This window comes from Mesocricetus auratus, unplaced genomic scaffold (genome assembly GCF_017639785.1).
Source record: "Mesocricetus auratus isolate SY011 unplaced genomic scaffold, BCM_Maur_2.0 Super-Scaffold_100038, whole genome shotgun sequence".
Taxonomy (NCBI): Eukaryota; Metazoa; Chordata; class Mammalia; order Rodentia; family Cricetidae; genus Mesocricetus; species Mesocricetus auratus.
This window is the reverse complement of record NW_024429216.1, coordinates 111,905-134,976: the sequence shown is the minus strand read 5'-3', so window position 1 is coordinate 134,976 and position 23,072 is coordinate 111,905. Positions and strand designations below refer to the sequence as shown.

Sequence of the window (23,072 nt, the reverse complement as noted above, 5' to 3'; positions counted from 1 at the left end):
CAGTATCTCTTGTAGCAGAAAAATCATGAATTTGTGTAGCAGCTTCTATGAGACTACTGTGGCTTTCTAATTTAATTTGCTAATGAGTTACCTGACAGACACTGCCCTTAACTACCATGGTGGTTGGGGGAACATAGAAATGCATCTGAGAACCATCAGGAGAACAGACACAAGTTCATAGACTGTTACCTTTTCCATCAGCAGGGAAGACTGAGCTTGGAGGCAGAGCTGTTACTACTGATGAGCACATAGTGGCAAAATATAGGGAAACAGGTTTTTAAAATCGCAATGATGTTTATGACCCACAATCCTGGATTATCAAATAAGGCTGAATACAGAACCAGGATGAAAGAGATGGAATAGAAGTTGACAAAGGTGCACACAAGGATTAGGATTGTTTGGGTGGCTCTAGTCTCAGGGGAGATTCTCAGGGAATGTTGGGCATCATGGATGTACTGTATCTGCCTCTTGTGCCTGTAGAGCATGCTTACCATGGAGGGACTGACTCAGGACATGAGACCCAAACACAGATCATCAGTGAAGACAAGCAAGAGCATATATAATGCAGTTGCAATAGTGCCAGAAAGTGGCGGAGCAATACCCAAAAGTCAGTTTCTTAGTGGCATTGCTTCTGTTACCAGTGCTTGTCACTGTCACAAGTGTCATGATGTTAGAAGCAGATGCACAAGTCAGCTAAGTGAGCAGGAAAGACCCATGTACTTGATGGCTCTGTGTTTAAGTTTCATCCACTTGGTGTTGCTGGGGTTGATTGTGGTTGCTTGGAAGCAACTCAGAAGGCACATGGTATACAATGAAATCCCCCTAGACTCGGTAAAGGTAAAGTCAAGTTTACACCTAATGTCATCCAGGAAATACTTTAACCCAAACTCTGCCATTATCTGAGGTATTTCTCTAGGGATAACAGAAAAGGTGCTGGTGAGCGTCACGTGATTTAAAATCAGGGTTTGATCTTCAACCCATTTCTTGGCAATCCTGGGATTAAATAACAAAGCAGAACTGAAGAATTGCCCAGGATTCCTACTTCAGTCTGAAGGACAAAGACAACACCCATTCTCTGAGTTCATTTTCTTACTAGCAAAATGTTATATATGTCAGGTTAAACAGATATAGGGCAGAAATGGAGGAGCTTGCACTACTTTTGCTAAAGTATTTTAAAGTCAGCAGATGATGTAATTGAGTGCTGAATACTTGCTTAGCAAGGCCCCATGTGGCATTCCCAGCAACTCAAAACAGAACAACTTGCATTAAAATATTCTTCTTTCATGATGTTTGTTAGTATTACTCTAAGTATGTTCATATGAACAGTACTTTATAGTGATCTCGCTGGTGCATGCATGTTTCATAAATTGTAATGATTTAGACACCTGCACATTATGAAGTCTTAGAATTTCAGTCCAACAATGAAATTGTTTCAGTCATGATTTTCAAACTCCATGGATTTGTGTCTACTCCACACTTCTCACTTAATTTATATTTTATAATATTTTTATTTCTTCTTGAGGATTTCATGTACCCATGCAGCGACAATCACATGTGGGAGCAGAAGGAATGGTAGAACTGGAGGATGGGGAGGATGACTGTGAAATGCTGACATCTGGACATAGCATGGCTGTTTCCCTTATGAACTCACAGCAGCTCCAGCTGCCTGTATAAGACCTGCACAAGATCAAGTGAGTTAAATTTCCAGTGTGAATGGGAGAGAGATTCCTGAGGCCCCAGTTCTACTTAAAGAGTGGCTGACAGTTGGTGGCTGCTGATGGGCAGAGAGTCACTTGAGTTTAGGGATGTGGAAACTGGTAGATGGACCGTGACCCAGTAAGTGATCCCACTTGTACACTCATATGCACCACATTAATTGGATGCACAATGCAATCTCCTTTTAAGTAAAAGGATTATTGTTGTGATTTCATTTCTCCTAAAACAATGATTAAAACATCACACAAAGATGGCAAGAGAAAGAGAGGTCTGACATTTCAGGCCATCTCCTGAACCCAGCTAAAGGACATTTATTTTTGTAGTGGCAAGACACGTGGAGAATGTCATATCTTGAATCACAGTCCAGATAATTCTCACATGCCCATCCCTCCACTCATGGAAGTTACATTTGAGTCACATGATCATTTAATACGTTTTATGTCATTAGGTATAGTTATGGCCCAGGAAAACAGTGAGAAAATATTCAGTATAGAATAAGAAAGGATGGCAGATCACACTGAGCAGAGAAGAAAAGTAAGGAAAGAAGGGATTTAGTAGGAAGGAGAACCATTATGGTACAAATTAAAGATTACAAATTCAAAACTGAACAATTCTAGAAAATGAAGAACTACATGAGTAGTGGAGTTGGCTTTTGAATGTGTAAAGCAGGAATTAGGAAATGTTAGGATTTAAAAAACTATATCAAGTCATTTACTTCCACAATATGCATAGAGTAGCTAATAACTCATAAATATTCATTTTCCTAATCCATGCATATTCTCAAAGTTGTAATTTCAACAGAACTGATAGGGGAGCTTGGGGACAGAGGATACTCACCTAGAGAAGAAGATAAACTTAGAAGCAGTTGTTCCAGGAACAGTTTCTAACGTGCTCCACATGCAGTGCTCCTCATACTCAACCCCAGGGCTGATGATGTGGGTCTGCAAGTCAAGCAATTGTGGAGACTGGGCCGAGATGATCACAAGTTCACACACAGTTCACAAGTTCAGGGTAAGCTCTGCTACACCTATACCATTAGAGCCAGCTCTGTTGTGTTGCCTAGATGAGGCACAGGGCTCATCCTTTTGAGTGTTACAGTTGGGGAGGGGTAGGGATAGCTCTCCAGCACTTATGACCCCAGGGAAAACTCTTCCAGCTATGTGAGGCATTAATGAATGGAAGGTGGATTGTAGGCATCTCTCTTCTACTCATGCTACCACATTTCTGATGAGTAATGGGGACAGGACTCCTTTCCTCATAACATCAGAGCTGGGTTACCCTCATCTTTGACAACTGGCCAGTTGTGCTGTGCTGCATAGATAAGGGGCAGGATTGTTTCCAGATTGCTGCAGCTTGTAAAGGAGAGAGTCAGCTCTCTACTTTGTTGCAGACAGTAAGGGACAAGGAGTAAAGAGGGGCATCTCTAAACCTCCCACACAGTCACATGACAGACTAGTAGTGTGGATAGCTCTCCTATGCTTTTAGCTTCGGGGCTGGCTCATTCACACTTCTGCCAACAAGGTTGGCTCTATTGTGTTACTCAGGTGAGGTACAGGGCTTTCTCTCCCAAGATTTGCAGCTGGTGGGGCTCAGGAACAGCTCTCCTGCTATTGTGACCTCAGGGACAGTTCTCACACCTGCCTCAGGCACTGACAGGCCAGAGGAGGAGGAAAATAAATCTCTGTCACCCATGCTATCACAGAACAGATGGGTAATGGAAACAGCTCTTCCTTGCTAACTAGCTCAGGCTGGCTCACCCAAACCTGTGCTAACAGGGTGAGTTGCAGGGACTTAAAGCAGATTCTTGTTGGTGCACAGCACAAATTGGTTATATGTGAGGACGACATTTTTGTTTGTTTTGTTTCTGTTTTTGTAACGTTCAGTTTTCTCTGATGTAGCTTGTATGCAGATAATTGTCATTCTATTAAGTGAAAACCACCCTGTAATTGAAAAATTGCAGTTGTTTTGTTGACATTCTGAATGTTTCTAAGTAAATACAGTTTTATTAGAAAAAAAGAGGGTTGTTGTGTGAGATAATTTTGAACTCATTGAAAAATTGCAAAAATTAATATAGAGTTTTCCTAGTCAAATTCACTCATAATAACATGTTAGACAAGACAGTTTTCTGAGTGTGAGTTAGAATGTTTCCATGACAAATGCAGTGCCCTTGGATGCACAGCTGATGCTATTTTCAGCATGTGATACACAGAGCTCACAATACATTTCCTACCAGAAACCATATTATAGCATGCAAGTGCAACTGAATTATCAAACTCAGAGTATTTGTATCTATGGAGCAACATTATCTCCTCTCTTATCACCTTTCACAATTTCCCAATAGTCACAATGGTGCCTTTTGTGATGGAAGAAAACAAAGCACTCTCATGAAAAATCTAAGCCAAGAATAATTGTAGCATTTAGCAACCTTCCTCTTTTTAGAGCATGTTCACATCCAAATTGTGTTTTATGGAGAAAAAGGTATAGTAGTAAGATAAGACAAACTCCTGACCGGAAAAAACAACAAAATGAGGATCAAATCCTCAGACAATTTGGAGCTGGAGGATCAAGTGTTAATCTTTGTAATATGCTGAGAAAACTCACAGATAATGCTTTAGACCTGGGGCCAAGAATTAATTTAGAGAAGATTTAAAATAGTATTCAGCTAGATAAAAAAATGAGGAAAATTGTGCGTTGTTGTGAAATGGGCAAGTGAAAGAAGACTAAAAATGAGATATTTGCATGAAAAATCTTAAAAGTGTAGATACAGACTCTCTAAGTAGAATTGAGGAGGTATTCATGTTTATGGGGTGTCATTGTTATGTAGAAATATTACAATACCTGTTAACAATGGTGGCAAAGTCAGGTTTGAAGGTCTCCCTACCAAATCCATGTATTAACATGTAGTCCCTACCCCACACCATGTGGAAGATGGAGGTTTTATCCATCAGTGGGGAGGACTTTGATGATTGGGTGTGCATTCTCTAGTGACCAGAGGACCCCAGGCTAGATCTAGTACTTTTTTTCAGAAAAAGAGAAATTATTTCCTAGGAAAAGTTATTATACATAAACTATGCTAGTAATGTAACTCTTCAGGACAAAGCAGGAGGCCAGACATGTGCTTTTTGAAAAACTTAATATATGTAAAGAATGGAATGATACACAACTAAAACATTTTGATGAGCCTTAGAAAGTACATATTATAGCACATGGAGTATAACAGCTGGAGTCATGGAGTAAAATAAATCAAACTGGCTACAGGACTTTGGTGACAGGTTAATTTTTAAGCCATATATTAATATTATATAGTATTACATTTTGATATTTTCACACATGTGAATTATGTGCTTGTGTCATATTTATACCTTATTATATCGTCTATTTTCCCTCTTTCTGATCTCTCATTCTTTTATTATTCTCAGTATTTAATAATCTATTCCAATTCCTTTTTGTTCTTTCATTTCACATGAAAAAAACCTGTGATATTCGCCTTTTTGAGACTAGCTACTTTTCTTAAGGTGAAATATATCAATTTTCTATACCATTTTCATATCAGTGATGACACATGAATAATTGTGGTGTTTCCATATGAGAAGCAATAAATGACAGATAGGAGCTACATGAACTTACAGAGGAAACGAGTTCAAATGGCCCACAAGTGCTTGTAACTCTGTTCTAGAGGATCCAACATACTTTTCCTGCCTCTGCGGGCAGCAGGCAGTATATGTGGTGCAATACATACTCTGAGGTATATACACATACATGAAATAAACATCTTAAACTATGATAGAAACATCTCAGGGCTGGAAAGATGGCTTGGTGGTTAAGAGCACTGATTGTCCCTCCAGAGGATGCAGGATTTACTTACAGCACTCAATGGTGACTCAAAACCATATGCAGCTCCAGTCCTAAGGAGTCCAATGCCAGTTCTGACTTCTGCAGGGACTTTATACATGTGGTGCATGGACACACGTGCAGGAAAAATACACATACACATAAAATGAAAACGCCACCACTTAACAAAATTGGCTATATTGCCTGAGTATTCAGATAGTGCTGGCCTTCCAGGTACATTTTCTAGGTCAGCATATACTTTTCATATTGTTGCATAACAATTTGTATAATATGCTGGTTTTACATTTTTGAAAAATTATCATTATTGGATAGCAAATTAATAATTGGATAGCAAATTATTCATTGGATAGTAGATGTTGTAAGAAAAATACTAATATTAAATATCTCGATATCACAGTATATGACATAGGAGTCAGTTATAGGATACTCGATATTTTGCAACTGTATTCTTATCATTCTACAAAAAGATGAAAATATGCCAATATATAAGCAAAGACAGATAAGAAGTGCTCATGTCACACTTGGAAGAGGTTTTCTTTTACTGCAGCAAAGTAAAAATATGCTGGAACTAAACTTGATATTGCTGATGAGAACAAAGGGGCTAACTGTGGGAAAGAATATTTCTAGAAATAGTAATATACTTATTGCCCATAACATTAAACCTTTGGAGTAGGTCGTAAAAATGACCACAATGGAAGAAAATGAGTAAGAGATGACAAATATGAACACCAGGGTGATGAGAGTTTGGGCAGCTCTGTCCTCAGGTGAGATTTTCAGTAAGTGTTCAGCACTGTGTATGTGCTTGACTTGTCTCTTGTGTCTGAAGAGGATATTTACCATGGAGACACTTGAGCAGGCCATGAGACCCAGACAAAGGCCATCAGTGAAGCACAGTAAGAACATATACAATGCTGTTGACACATTACCAGAAGCAAACCATGAGCAGTATCCATAACTCATCCTACTGGTTGCATTTTTGTTGTAAATGGGTCCTGACACTCTTGCTGGTGTTGCGATGTTTAGAAGCAGGTGAACAAGCCAGCTGAGTGAGCAGGAGGGACCGATGAACTTGGTAGCTCTGTGTTTAAGCTTCATCCATCTGATGTTTCTGGGGCTTATTGTGATACATTGAAAGCAACTCAGTAGGCACATGGCATACAGGGACACCCCCCTTGATATTCTGTAAATATACACTATCAATTTACATCCAATGTCATCTAGGAAATACTTAAATCCAAAATGTGACATTGTCTGTGGAATGCCTCTTGAGATGATAGACAAGCAGTTGGCAAAAGTCAAGTGTTCTATGATGAGGTCTTTGGGCACTAAATGCTTTCCAGTGAATATCGAAATGACATAGTAAAACAGTAGTGAGGAATTTCCAAGCATGCCCATTGTAATCTGGGAGAAGAGGAGAATTCCCATTGCTAAGTTTTCAGGATTCATTCTTATTCCTATTAAGAAGGTAAGTACATTTATTATGATCAAGAACATCTTTAAATATATCATGAGTATGTATTATTTCATGATTAGCTTGAGGAAAATATTCACCATTTTATTGTATTTACATAGCTCTTTCACTATAGAAGAACTTTAAAAATTGTTTTATTTAAAGAAGTAGATATTCTTTATTATTGCATATGTTTTTTAAGTTTAATGTTTTTCTTGCATGTAGTGGTGAAGGCATTTAATCTTGGGACTCAAGAGACAGAGGCAAACAGATGTTTAATTCTGAGGCTGATTTGTATATGGAGTCAGTTCCAGTACATTCAGGGCTGGCTACACACAAAGTAAACCATTCCAAAAAAAATTAATTAAAGGAAAAAAAAGGAAGGAAGGAAAGAAGGAAGGAAGAAAGAAATATTAGTGCATTTGACTATATTGCCAATAATTTGAGACTCCATCACAACCCTTAGAATGATTAACATCAAGTAAAGAAACAATGAATGTTGACAATGTTGTGGGAAAAGTGAATTCTCATTCAGTGCTGGTGAAAGGGTATGGTGTTAAGTTCATCATAGAAATAAGTACAAAGATTTGTCAAAAAACTGCAAATAGAATGACCACATAACTCAGCTCTAATTGTTAAGCATATACTCACAGGACTTGGGTCCTAACCCAGAGATACTTGTACATTTATGCAACCTGCTGCATTATTCACCATAGTCAGGAAAGGGAAAGAGCCTTGATGTTCATCAGCAGGTAATGGAAGTGTACTATTTACACAGAGTGAAATTTTTATCCACAAATGAAAATGAAACCATGACCGTTGTAAGAAATTATTTGATTTGCAAAGAAATCATCACGGTGATCAGACTCAGAGAAACGAAAAGATCAAATGAAGGAGAAAGAAGAAGTGTTGAGGATTCACTGGGAGGGTAACAGGACAAAAGTGTCATTAAGGTGAAAAGGAGACTTATGAAAGATATGGAGAGTTGTGAGTAGGTGATGGGGGATGGGGAAGAAAAGTGGAAGTTTACAGTCAACAAAAACAAAAAGTTTGTCTGAAAATATCATGATGAAATCCAATGTATGCTAACTAAATTTTTAAGGAAACCACCCACCGTGGGCTGGGCCCTCCTGCATTGATCACAAAATGAGAAAATGCCTTACAAATGGTTCTCACCTAGGCACTTCCTACTTCCTCCGATTACTCAAGCTTGTATTAAGTTGACATGCAAATCTATCCAATACAAGGTACCTGAAGGTTTTCTTAAAGAACATGGTATAAGTGTCTGTCCTCTATACAATATATTTCAAATTGTGTTAATTGCCTTCCAAAATAAAATGTATTTCCTAAGACATTTCTTATTCTTTTTTTGTTTTTGATGCTATTACAAGTACCTCTCTGAAAGTTTTCACAGTGTGTATATCTGATGCATAAAATGTTATTTTATACCAAACAAGAGTTGCTATATCATGCGCCAGTTCCCCCTTCTTAATGTGAGTTAAGAAAAATGAAAATAAGGGTCTTGAGGAGATACCTCCTTAGTCACTTCTATAGCAAAGTCATTTAAAAGAGCTGAATGATAAAATAATTCCACATGCCCATCAACAAACCCGGGCCGGAAGAAAACAAGGTGTGTACATACAATGGTATAACATTTATCCTCTAAAAATAAGGTTGACACATCTATTACATAGATAATCACAGTAAATCCTGTGTCAAGTGCTATTACATGTTATATGGCTGTGAGATTCCATCTAGCTCTATTATCTACATCTATAAACTAAATATACACAGAAAAAATAGAATCAGCAAAACATCTGTTCTATTTCAAAATAGCTGAAGTAACAAGAAATTAAAATACTCCTGACATAGGCTTACTCATTTCTTGTGATTCATACAGCTTTCAACTCTTAATCCTCAATCAATAATAAAATTAATATTTTCTAGTAGAAAATCATCCTTTTTTCTTTCCTTAACTCATTAATATGTACAAGTATCAGTATTCTACTCCACCATTTTTTATAATCCAGCTTTTCAGCAAAAAAGAATGTAGGATTTTCCTGAAGTATATAAATTAGTGAGTATGAGAAAAGAAATGAATAAAAGTACTTCAATCTATATAGCATATGACAGGCATGTAGTTCATGGCTTCCCCAACTAGTGCAAGTCCCTGAGTGCAATTCCTAGTGTTATCAATAAAGAAAGATGAAGAATGCAAATAAATGCTCATTTTTAAAACCCCCCAAATTAATAATAATCATGGAGAGAGATAGTGAGAAGTAGAGGGAGAGGTAATGGAGGCAGAGACACACAGTATATGAAGAAAAGAAAAAAGAAAACGAGGTGATATCAGTCATAAGAGAGACACAGCATCAGATTATGGGAGGAAACGGGTTCACACAGGCTAGGGATGATTGGAATTAGTTGACTCTGACCTTAATTGAAAATAGCCCCGATTTCATCAAAAACCCCATTCAAGTTCATGCTTCCTAAATCAAAAGCAGAGACCCTTTTCTCTACCCTGACTATACACTGAATTTTTTCTCTCCTGTCTTCTTCCCTCCCTCTCTTCTCTCTCTCTTCTTGCTACCATCCTTCCTTCTTTGCTTGATTCTAGATGAGCTGTTGAAAGAAAATCTTCCTATAGATTTTAAGCACGACTACGATTAAATAGGGGAACATACAAATTAAAACAGATGAGTCAGAGAATATGAGAATGGTTTCTACAAGGAGTGTTTTCTAATGTCTTGAGTTCTTGCTAGTCTTGTCACTCACCTCTGGGCTCCACGATCCCGTGATGGTGGGTATTGCCAAGAGAAATAAGTCTCTGCTAAACCCGTGATGAGACCCTCGCCCTGACTTAAAGGGTCCTGATCTCCTGGTATTCCTTCCCAGTAGATTGGTGATTTTCACCTCAACTGTAATCCTGTGATGACAGCATCTCCACAAGGGGCTGAATTAACTTTTAAACACTTTGGCCCTGAGTTCCCAACAGAAAATAAAACAAAAGAGTAAAAGAAGTTCAGACTTAATTAGCAACTCCAAGAAAGCAAGTGAGAATCCAGATGGGAACTTTTCTGTCAGTCCTTGGAGCACAAAAGGTATGACACAGAGTCGTGCATAAGAAATAGGGATTCACTGCTGTTAGAGTATAAGCAAGTGGCATGGCCTTCACCTGGAGAGATTTTGCCTGTCACCTAGCATCCTAGGCCATTTCAGCATTGCAATACTGTTTGTCCCAGAGAAATTCAGGACACATGAATAAGTTGGGTGCCTTTTAACATGCCAATGTGGATGTTGGATGCTAGATTCTCACAGCATTGCAAGTGACACAGAGTCCTGCATCCTCTCAGCACTTCTAGACCACCAACAATGTCCCTGCCTGCTTATTACCTCTCTAGTGTCTGAGGTTCACTTCCCTGCCCAGTTTCTCTTTCCTATAAGCCAAGATGTTTTTGCTCATGCACTCTTGGGCTCTTGGTTATTTTCTAGGCACTTTGTACTCTCTGTTCCCTTTCCCCTCTCCCTTGTTTTTTTCTTCTTCTCTACCTCTACCCTTCTCTCCACTCTCATGGCCCATTCAGTCTATTTGCCATATACAGTGTACTACTATCTATCCCTGTTCTGGACTCTTACAGATACAAGTGACTGTTCTCTCCAAATTATTTACAGTAAAAAAACCTTCTGCTCAGTGATGACTTGGGGTGGTCATGTCCATATTTTCAAATGTTCAAGTATTAAGGAGTATGGAAGAAGTTAGAGTTCATAGGTCTCTGTGCATTACATCCTTCATATCAGGGTTTGAAATGGTTCATCCATGCTGTGTGTGTCACTCTGGACAATCATGCTGTAGAGAACCCCGCTGTATATAAATGAAACAATTTATATTGACAATTGATGGATGGGCAGATCATCTTAGTGTGAAGAATGAAGAAGGAGGCTGCTAAGCTTTGCTGTGATTGAATCTGACAAGTCAGGATATATTTCCCTCTGTAGCAGTAACACCTCCAGTGCACATTCATCAGCATTCACACACACATACACACACACACACACACACACACACACAGAAGGACATGAGAATTCTCATTCATGTGCATGTGTGCATGTTGTACACACCCAAACTCATCCCAACCAAAACTGCCCAGAAATTCTGAAAAGATTTTTGTCCTGAATAGCTGTCTGTGAACTTGACACAAGGTAGAATTATCTGAGAAGCAAAACCTCAGTTAAGGAAACAGCTATGGTACATTGACAAGTCTGTAAGGTATTTTCCTGATTAATTATTCATATTGGAGGGCCTATCCCATGGTATGTGGTTCAAGCCCATGTCTCCTGATTTCTACAAGAAATGAGGCTGAATAGGTCCTGAGGAATGTCAGTAAGCAGCACTCATCTATGCTGTCTACATCAGTTCATATCTCTAAAACATAGAATAAGCCCCTCCTTCCCCATGTATATTTTGGTTTACTCAAAAGCAGAACAGGCTAATTTATATGTAGAAAATTCATTCAATTGGTAATAAGCAAAAATGGAAACCCGGTGACTTTTCTGTGTAATTTACCAAATATTTAAAGAATCAAAACAAATTCTTCATAAACTGCCCTGAATATTAGGAAAAATGTGTCAAGGGATATTTAAAGACACATTTAAATTAAAAACACAATTCAAAACACCTGGAAAGATAGAAGAAGTGGTTTGCAAAGAATCTCTCTGACAAAGTCCTTTAGGACATACAAAGAACCGGCATAAAGATAGGTAACACAACTTTTGGCCCATTTCGAAGAACAATTTCCTTAAAGACAAAAACCATCAATCAGCACATGAAAAGATCTCATACGTACTTACTTATTAGAATGTAAATCAAAATCAGGAGGTATCACTTCATCCTGAGGTTTGAAGAGGTACAGTTTAAAAAGTCAGATATTATATTGAAGCATTCCAAGGAAATAGAAGCCTTATGAACAGCAGCTGAGGAACAAAGTAGGGTAGCTGCTTTAGAAAATATTCTAGTAGCTCCTCCATACATGAAATAGATATTTATTGTAGATTCCACAGCTTCTAGATGTCAGGCCATGGAAAGAAAATGTGTTTCCACACCTTGAGCACAAATGTTGACAGTGGTAATGTTTGTAATGGCCAGGACACACACACAGTTCAAACTAGAGCGTATCTTGAGGTTCTTTCCTATGGTTTAGCTAAGCATATCCCAACAGTTCACGTGTGGAGGTCAGAGAACAACCTTTGTGAGTACGTTCGCTTTGTCGACCATGGAGGTTCCAGCAATGGAAATCAGCACTTGCCTACAGCAAGCAATTTACCTGCTGAGCAATTGTCCCTCCCTTCCCCATTCTCTTCTTCCCTCACTCTCTACCCCTCCCTTCCTTCATTTCATTCTGTCATCCTTTCTTTTTTATTTTATCTGTCCCTTTCTTTCTCCCTTCCTTCCTTTGTTCCTTTCTTTGTTTCTTTTGTTCATCCCTCCCTCCCTGTCTGTCTTCCAGCCTAATCTCATTCTTTTTCCCCTCTCCTCCTTTCCTTCCTCCCTCGCTCCTTCCTCCCTTCCCCTCCCTATTACTCCTCCTTCTCTTTGTGATATATGTGGCTATGTTTGGCCTACTTTTCCTAGCTATCCTTCTATTTCACCACTCAAGTGATGAGATTACAGACCTGGTCACTTCAGTTCTGGCTATTTGCGAGTATTACTCAACTGTGCATTCTGAATTGTAGACCTGCACTTTACATGTGACCATTTACATAACAGCCAATCCTCTGTAGTATTTTGGTGGTTTGCTTTGTTTTACCTTTATTTTTGTAATCAACAGAATAGTTTTATTTCTTTTCCTTTTTTTGAGACTGGTTTTCTCTAAGTAGAATTAGATATCCAAGAAATTGCTGGGTAGACCAGGCTGTCCTGGACTTAACAGAAATTCACCTGCCTCTACCTCCCATGTGCTGAGACTAAAGGCATTTCCCAACAGACCCAGGCTCAGATTATTTCCCTGGATTTTCTTTCATTCTGATTTATCAGTGATTTGTGGATCGAATATCTATTCTTATCCCAGGAATGTGTCAATCACACATGCTTCAAAGTTGTCATTTTGTTTATTCTCTATCAATCATACTTGTTTCATAGGTATGCATTTCTTGTTCTGTGGTGCTGACTTTTTAAAGTGTATTCTGTTTCTTACTACTGACTTGCATGTATTGTCTCTAGAAAGCATGATTATGCACTAGAGTATTTCTCCAGGGCAGCGATATCATCTGCCCCCTCCAAACATTCAGAGATTATCAAAGGCTCTCTAACCTTTGGCCTACCTGGCTTATGTGTGTGCTTTACTTGCTGGGCCTTGCCAGTTAGTAACCTGCTTGCATCTGAGGTCCTCTTATCCATGCTGTGCTGGGATAAGAGTGCCCAGAACCACATACTTGCTTGGCACAGTGGCTTCCTCCTTTCTGTGATGGTTTCTCCCAACATTCCCATCTCATCTGGTTACCATTTTGGAGTATTCTTTCAGATTTCTAGCTCACTATTAGCACATTGTCTTGATTTTTTAGTCTCAATAAGAACATCTCTGATTAAACATGTACAAAATACCTTGTATATCCTTTCACAAAGGTTTCTGAACAATCTGGTGGCAACAGACCAGTGCTGGCAACAGAAGAGCATATCTTCTGAATCAAATTTGGGACACCATTTTCTGATTGGTGCTTGTTACTAGGAAATGTCATCTGGTTTGAAAAAGGGAAACTGAATCTGTGGGTTTCCTTTAGTCAAAATGACATCTGCCGCAGCTGACTGTTTAACTCAGTGTGGGGGCACTTGCTAAGTATGCATGATGCCCTGGATTCAAGCATCAGCAAAGTGAAGAGATAAGGATCTGATATCATAAACTTTAGAAAGGAGAATCTGTTAGTGAAAGGACTTTTGGGTTTCAGAAAATTTGTATATTTTGTCTTGTAGCTGGTCTTGACAATTTCGTACATGCTCATGAGGAATTTTGATCATACCCGTTTCCCATGCTCTATGAGTGCTCTCTGTACTTGTTTCTAACTATGTTCTTGTTTGACAAAACATGATTTTGGAAAGAATCAAGTCCTGCTCTAATCAGCTAATCAAACACAATTAAGGTCTCAGAAGAATTTTCACGTAATATGACAAATATTATTGCAAAATTTGCAATGAAGTGAAATGTCCCAGAATAGCTAATGAATTTTTGGAAAGGTCTGACAAGGCTTTGGTCTGGTGACTACATCCCAATGCTGTTCATTTAACCTAAGGCAGGCATATAAGTTAAAACAGTAAGAAATGGGGACTGTAAGAGTCATTTCATTGGAAAGGACCAGTAGGTTAAAAAATTGACACATATGTATCTGCAAAAAGTATATTTTTTTTTACAAAAAAACTTCATCTAGCTACATGTAAGAGTGGCATCAAACTCTCAAAATAGGCATTTTAAGGAATATAATAAGACAGACTTCATAATAAATTCTGTTATGAGAAATACATAAGCTTTTAAACTTACTCAGTGTGTGGTATATACATACCAAATAAGAGCAACAGTTAAAATGTATTTCCCCTATAATGAGATTGATAACTATTTTATATGACATCCTAGAACCTTCATCCTGTGGCTGATGAATGCAGAGGCAGATAAGCTCACCTAAATGCTGAACTGAAATACTGGAACCCACTTGAAGAGAGGGAGGAGTGTTACATTCTAAATCAGAGTCACAGTTAAGAACAACTTAAAAGGCTGAGGAATATGAATGCATTGTTGGGTAAGGTTGTTTTGCCTATTCTGGGTCTTTTGGTTTTCCATACAAAATTGATTATTGTTCTTTCAAGGTATGTGAAGAATTGTGCTGGTATTTTAATGGGGATTGCATAAAGAACTCAAGAAGCAAGTCTCCAAAACACCAAAGGATCCAATTAACAATTGGGCTACAGAACTAAATAGAGGATTCTCAATAGAGGAGTCTAAAATGGCTGAGAGGCACTTGAGAAAGTGCTCAACATCCTTAGCCTTCCGGGAAATGCAAATCAAAACAACTCTGAGATACCATCTTACTCCTGTCAGAATGGCTAAAATCAAAATCACCAATGACAAATTATGCTGGAGAAGTTGTGGTAAAAGGGGAACACTCCTCCACTGCTGATGCGAGTGCCGACTTGTACAGCCACTTTGGAAATCAGTATGAAGATTCCTTAGAAAAATGAGAATAAACCTACCACAAGACCCAGCAGCTCCACTCTTAGGCATATATCCAAATGATGCCCATTCATACAACAAGAATGTCTGTTCCACTTTGTTCATAGCAGCATTATTTGTAATAGCCATAACTTGGAAGCAACCTAGATGCCCCTCACCCGAAGAGTGGATAGAGAAAATGTGGTATATTTACACAATGGAGTACTATTCAGCATAAAAAAACAATGGAATACTGAGATTTGCAGGCAAATGGAAGACACTAGAAGAATCCATCCTGAGTGAGGCAACTCAGTCACAAAAAGAGAAACATGGCATGTACTCTCTCATATTTGGATTTCAGACATGAATCAAGGGAGTGCCAGCCTACAATCCCATGGGCAGAGGCTCTGGGAAACAGAACCTTCATTCAGTGGCTGATGGAAGAAGAGGCAGACTACCATGGCTAAGCACTGAGCTGAACTCAAGAAACCCAGTGACAGAGAGGGAGGACTGATGAGCAAAGGAGTTAAGACTGGGCTGGTTTAACCCCCAGAAACAGCTGAACTGACAAGGGTTAGCTCTTGAATCCCAGACTGATGCCTGGGAACCCAGCATGGGACTGATCAAGGCCCCCTGAATGTGGGTGTCAGTGAGGAGGCATAGGTAATCTATTAAGCCTTGGGTAGTAGATCAGTATTTATCCCGGGTATACAAATGGACTTTGGAACATCACCCTTTATAATTGCCACAAACAACATAAAATACCTTGGGGTAACACTAACCAAACAAGTGAAAGACCTGTATCGCAAGAACTTTGAATCTTTAAAGAAAGAAATTAAAGAAGCCCTCAGAAAATGGAAAGATCTCCCATGCTCTTGGATAGGTAGGATCAATGTAGTAAAAATGGCAATCCTGCCAAAAGCAATCTACAGATTCAATACAATCCCCATTAAAATCCCAGCACAATTACTCAATAAAATAATGGCAAATTGGATCCAAGAATACATCAAAACAATCCTTCACAAGGATCAAGTAGGTTTCATGCAACAACACTTTATACAACAGGAAGAAAAATTCTGGGTTAAGGATGGGAAAACCTGAAATAAGAAACAATCCTTCACTAGGATCAAGTAGGTTTCATGCAACAACACTTTATACAACAGGAAGAAAAATTCTGGGTTAAGGATGGGAAAACCTGAAATAAGAAAATGGTAAAGTGTGTTGTAGAACAGGTTTATCTCTGTTCATCCCTTGTAAAAGGTGAAGTTACTATTGCTGGCCCTCAATTTTTTTTAGCTTCACCCAGTCTCCCATTCTACACTGTAGCACTCCTATAAGAAAAATGTTAACATTGAGGGACCATCAACCTTAAATTCACAAGGCAATAAATACATGTCAATAAAAAAGACAAGTCATCACTGTCCTTGAAATTCTTCAGAATTTTAAAGCCTAGTAAATACTACTCTCTACCTTTGAGACATCACCATATTTGTGATGCAGAATCTCCCACAACTTACAAATAATCACATACACACAGTGATATACTCAAGGGCACAAGGAATGGAAATGTTTTATTCTCCAAAGTCCCATCTTCCTAAGGTGAATTTCAAGGGAGAATCAAGAAAGTACTGGTAGTTGATAACTCTCTATTCTACTGATCTACTACATCTGATGTTCTATTCAAGGTCATTTCCTTTTGTGGTTCCTGGCTTCATTGAGTCAATCTATGATGCTATTTGATTTGAGAATGAAATTGGATGAGACCTAGTGTGTCTGGCTATGGCAGCCATGACTTTTTGATACAAGTTACAGGAGGATCTCCAGTGGCAGCTCAGCCTAGTACCAGAGGAAGACCAATGACAGCCTGGTCTATGATAACAGATGCTGCCTATTTAGAGCCAAAAAAGCAGGCAAACAATCAAAACTTGGAAACACAGATTTCCCATTGAGCGAGTGAGAGATGGACTTCCAACTCAGGCCCAGCTCTTATCTCCAATTCAACCCTGATGCTTCTTGGAAGGAGGACAGTTCATAAGCAGAATACTAAGTCAATGGAGTAAAAATGAAAAGTACCACACTGAGAGGGAACATCAAGCCTGGCATTTATCTTCCAGGACCTCTGATCCTGTTTTCAGATATGTGGCATATTCTAATCTTGTTAAAACGTCCTGATATCCAGAGAGTTTTGAGTCCCAAATGTTCCAGGGAACAATGTAATACACTTGGCAGGAGGTTGAGGCAAAGGGCAAGAGGTATACAGGTGATGTTAAAGGGCAACATAGAAAGGACAGTCTGGACAGGGCTCATCTCTATCAACAAAGAGGAAGTGTGTTGTTTTGGAAATATATAATATTGACAGACATTATATAAACGTTTTTCTCTGGACAGTAATTAAAATGTGTGTTCAAAAACGAGGAGGATTTTGCTGTTCCATTTTCATGCCTTTGCTATTGTTTTCAGTGTTTGATTTTTTGTTTTTGCAAATTGGGGCCTTATAGCCTGTTCTGTTCACAAAATCACTAATTGATTGAGGATGACCTAGCACTACTATCCAATAGCATCCTACTTCTCAGTGCTTGCGGTGCCAGAGCTGCTCACAATTTAAAATTAAAAATTAAAAAAATTAATAGAAAAAATAAAAAAGTAAAATTTATCTTTTTCAGTTGAGCTTCAAAAATAAAGAGCTGAGAAAGAAATCAGAGAAACATTGCCCTTTACAATAGCCACAAACAATATAAAATACCTTTTGGTAAAGCTAAACAAACAAGTGAAAGACCTGTATTGCAAGAACTTTGAGTCTTTAAAGAAAGAAATTTTAGAAGACACCAGAAGATGGAAAAATCTCCCATGCTCTTGGATAGGTAGGATCAACATAGTAAAAATGGCAATATACAGATTTAACGCAATCCCCATTAAAATATCAGCACAATTCTTCACAGAACTTGAAAGAACAATTCTCAACTTTATACGGAAAAACAAAAGACCCAGGATAGCCAAAACAACCCTGTTTAACAAGGCAACATCCGGAGGCATCACCATCCCGGACTTCAAGCTCCATTGCAGAGCTATGGTCCTGAAAATAGCTTTGATTTGCCACAAAAATAGACTGCTAGACCAATGGAATCAAATTGAACACCCCGACATTAACCCATACACGTATGAACACCTGATCTTTGACAAAGAAGCTAAAATAATACAATGGAAAAAAGAAAGCATTGTCAACAAATGGGGCTGCCATACATGGAGGCTGACATGTAGAAGACTGAAGATAGATCCATGTCTATCGCCATGCACAAAACTTAAATCCAAATGGGTCAAAAACCTCAACATAAATCCAGCCACACTGAAACTTTTAGAAGAGAAAGTGGGAGGTACCCTTGAGTGAAATGGTACAGGAGACAGCTTCCTGAACATAACTCCAGTCGCACAGACACTAAGATCGACAATTAATAAATGGGACCTCCTGAAACTGAGAAACTTCTGCAAGTCAAAGGACACAGTCAATAAAACAAAAACGCAACCCACAGATTGCGAAAAGATATTCACTAATCCCACATCTGACAGAGGGCTGATCTCCAAAATTTACAAAGAACTCAAGAAGCAAGTCTCCAAAACACCAAAGGATCCAATCAAACAATGGAGTAAAGAACTACATAGAGAATTCTCAGTAGAGGAGTCTAAAATGGCTGAGACACACTTAAGAAAGTGTTCAGCATCCCAAGCCATTCAGGAAATGCAAATCAAAACAACTCCGAGATACCATCTCACTCCTGTTAGAATGGCTGAAATCAAAATGTCCAAGGACATTTTTTGCTGGAGAGGATGTGGAGAAAGTGGGACACTCCTACACTGCTGGTGGGAGTGCTGACTTGTACATCTACTTTGGAGATCAGTATGGAGATTCCTCAGAAAAATGGAAATTAGCCTACCGCAAGACCCAGCAATTCCACTCTTTGGCATATACCCAAATGATGCACATTCATATAATATTGTCTGTTCCACTATATTTGTAGGAGCATTATTTGTAATAGCCAGAACCTGGAAACAACCTAGATGCCCCTCAACTGAAGAGTGGATAGAGAAAATATGGTACATTTACACAATGGAGTACTATTCAGAGGAAAAAATAACCAATGGATTATTGAATTATGCAGGCAAATGGATGGCATTAGAAAAAACCATACTGAGTGAGGTATCCCAATCACAAAAAGAGAAACATGGTATGTACTCATTCATTTATGTATTTTAGCCATGAATCATGGGAGTGCCAGAATACAGTCCCACTGTCAGGGAATCTGCGAAACAGAACCTTCATCCAGCGACTGATGAAAGCAGAGGCAGATATCCACAGGTGAACACTAAAGGAATCTTGGAATCTAGTGTCAGAAAAGGAGAATTGATGGGCAAAGGAGTTAAGACTGGGCTGGTTTAACCCACAGATACAGTTGACCTGAACATATTGATGGCTTTGTGGAAAGCATGGGATTGACCCAGACCTCCTGAATGTGGGTGTCAGTGAGGAGGCCTAGGTAATCTATGGGGCTTGGGTAGTATTTATCCCTGGCGTACAAATAGACTTTGAGTGTCCATCCAACAATGAGGGATGCTCTCTCAGTCGGGACTCTTGGGGGGAGGGCCTAGGCCCTGTCCTGAATGAAATGATAGTCACTGGAGATCCACCATGGATGGCCTGACCCTCTCTGGGGATTGGAGTGTAGATTGGGTGGGGGGCTGGGGGACCTGGTAGGGAGGGGAGGGATAGGAAGCAGAGTTTGACATGTGAAACAAGCTTGTTTCTAACTTAAATTTTAAAAAAATGGATTAAAAAATTACTGAAGATTATGTATTGGACGTGTGTTGACCACCTATTCCTGATTACAAAGCCTGCTCTCAATATCCAGTTAATACAAAAAAACCACTCCATTTAAGAAAACTGATTTACCTCTCCTAGAATCATTCAATTGCAAACAGCTTCTTGTATAGGGATTGAAATCTAAATTATTTTTTTTTTTCTAGACAGAGTTTCTCGGTAGCTTTAGAGCCTGTCCTGGAACTGGTTCTGTAGACCAGGCTTGACTGAATTCATAGAGATCCACCTGCCTCTTCCTCCCAAGTTCTGTGATTAAAGCTGTGTGCTACTGCTGCCACATAGAAACTTAAACTTTAATCAAATGCAGAATGAATGTGCATAAAAGAGAAGGAATGAATAAAAGGATTCAGGAAAGAATTAAGAAATTAAGAGAAGTATTCCACTTTAAATAGGGATAACCTTTTGGATTATGTGGGAGTAATAAGAATTTTCAAGGAAGCAAGGGACACAGGCTGTTTTGTACCAACAGAATACCCTGAAATCCCTATTAAAATATATTGAAGTCTTGATCTTAAGCAATACAGTCAAGTCCCCGCAACCACGAGAGCCTGACATTTACAATTATCCATGACTTGACATGAAGATCTTTCTCATCTGCATGATGTGTGATACCATAGCAGCAAGTGCTGGGCTGAAAGCGTGAGTCATTCTATTTTGAGATGAGATTTAGCAGTTTATTATTCCCAGGTCTCCTTTTCTACTACAGAGTGACTTTCAGCTCAACTCTAGATCCATAACACCATCTACATAACTGCACGAGAAAACTTTCAAATGACTTTCCACCAATTACATGTCACTGCAAATGTGCTCACATCACAGGAACAAATATAATAAAGCAATTAGGAGTTATTAGGAAGAAAACACCTCCATGAACCCTTAGTTCTACGAGGAGGGTTGCAAAAGGCACAAAGGGCTAATGATAGAAAAATAAAATTGTTTATATGTCCATGATGGGTAAGGCACAAACTTCGAGTCTTTCCCTATGCTCAGACATCCTTGGAGGTTAATTTAAACTCTGAAGAATGACCTAAGTGTCAGGCATGAAGGAAGGAGATGCAAGGAATAGTCTTTGTCTCCCTGTCTTCAAGCCATATTTTTAAAAGATAGATTTATTTTACTGTACACTTATCACTCATTCTTTATGAACTCTTCTCCATGCACATAAACTAATTTATATGGATACTTAATATGGGGTCCCGCTCTGAAATTATTTGTAAGTGGATTGTAGTGCAAGCATGCATATGTTTTCCTGTCTAGACTTAAGAACAGATTGGGTGTATTGGTGTCCCAGTCTAATGACTGGAAGACTTTCCTAGTTACAAAAGATGAACACTTCAGGCTTCATTACCTCCATTAATAGGAGTCCTCATCAGGGTCACCATTTATATTCAAGGGAGTTTCCAGTGCAACAGTTGTCCAGATAGCCTCCCAAATGCCATCTAATTTCAGTTGTTTTTCCCCATACACTTTCCCTCCATCCCTTCACCCATACCTGATATTGTCAGTCCCATCCCTACCTGCCCCCAGTCCACCTGCAAAATCTATTTGATTTTCCCTTCCCAAGGAGATACATGTGTTCCCATTTGAACTCTATTTGTAATTTAGTCTCTCTGGGTCTGTGGATTATACCATGGTTATCTTTTACTTTACAGCTAATATTAAGTGCACACATACCACATTTTTCTTTACAGGCACAGGTTACTGAAGGTGACATTTTCTTTAGGACACCAACTAGTTCACACAGTAAGAAACAGAGACATCATTAATTATGAATGCTTGACCTTAATTTGGGATTTTCCTACTGATTCTTTTAACTTGATTTAACCTGTTTCTATTCATATTTTATTTCGTGACATTTTATCTTTCATTATGTATGTTCTGCTTTCCTGTTTCCTCCATGTCTGGCCTGCGTGTCCCTAGTGTCTTCTGGTTGGCTCCTTTTCTTTTTTTCTCCTGTTTTGTTTCTTTGTCAAGACTAAATGACTCCTCCAATTAAATCTTTCTGCTTGGAAGTCCTGCCTATACCTCCTCTATCACTATTGGCCATTCCACTTGTTAATAGATCAATCAGGTCCCTTAGGTCGGAAAGATAAAATAGTAACACATCTTTATATAATTAAATAAATGAAACAACATTTACATTGTTAAAATTTTCAACACCTCTTTAACAGTTAAATGCAAGACAACTTTACAAAGTTAAACAAATATTCTGCATCAGATTACTTCACTCAAGATGATTTTTTTTAAGTTCTATCCATTTCCCTGAAAATTTCCTGATGGCAATTTTTTAAACTACTGATGTTATGCCATTATGTAAATCCATTTCATGTTGTTTATCCATACTTCTGTTAGGGACCATCTAGGTCATTTCAAGTTTCTGGTTATTATGAATAAAGCTACTATGACCAAATTGTCAATAAATCTGCAGATGAGAGAAAACCTGCCCTCTACTTTCTTGCACAGGATTCTCAGGGTATGAGTTGGTTTATCTGTCTGTCCTTAACCTCTAGTGATGTTATTCCAGCATTCACAGGTTCTGTTCCCTAAAGTAACTAAGCAAACTGTGTTTGAAATTGCTGAATCACTGTTACTGGGGAAAACAGTTTCTTGTGAGCTCTGAGCACAATGCTGTCTTTAACTAGTCAAGACATAGAAGGAGGATTGGCCTTTCTTTAAGAGGCCAGTCACTGTTTTCACAGGGGCCTAACTTCATCTGATCCTCCTTAACATGCGTTGTCTCCACACAGGCAGACTGCTTTAGCTGTTAAGAACATTATTGAACATAACAGTAATAGTTTACATGGAATTGGTTTCAGTCATGTAATTCTTAATTTAAAGCAAAGATCAAAGGAATGTAAATGTGGAATAAAAATTGTGAAATGAGAACTTGCTTATGGAGTAACAAACTCAAGCAAACAGCAGTGTGTGGTGGTTTGTGTCATAGGAATATATGTGTGAGGTATTCAAAAATTTTCACTACCTAGGACAGTTT

At 38.6% G+C, this 23,072-nt stretch overlaps 1 protein-coding gene and 1 pseudogene across 1 annotated transcript; both read right to left on the bottom strand.

Annotated features, from left to right (window-relative positions):
- Nucleotides 1-185: 185 nt before the first annotated feature.
- LOC121135491 lies at nt 186-1,072 on the bottom strand (annotated as a pseudogene).
- A 5,006-nt stretch (nt 1,073-6,078) lies between these two features.
- Nucleotides 6,079-7,044, bottom strand: LOC101827648 (vomeronasal type-1 receptor 4-like). Its single transcript, XM_021223913.2, has one exon. It carries the CDS (start codon nt 7,012-7,014, stop codon nt 6,079-6,081), a length of 936 nt encoding a protein of 311 aa, XP_021079572.2. The 5' UTR covers nt 7,015-7,044.
- Between the last annotated feature and the right edge of the window lie 16,028 nt (nt 7,045-23,072).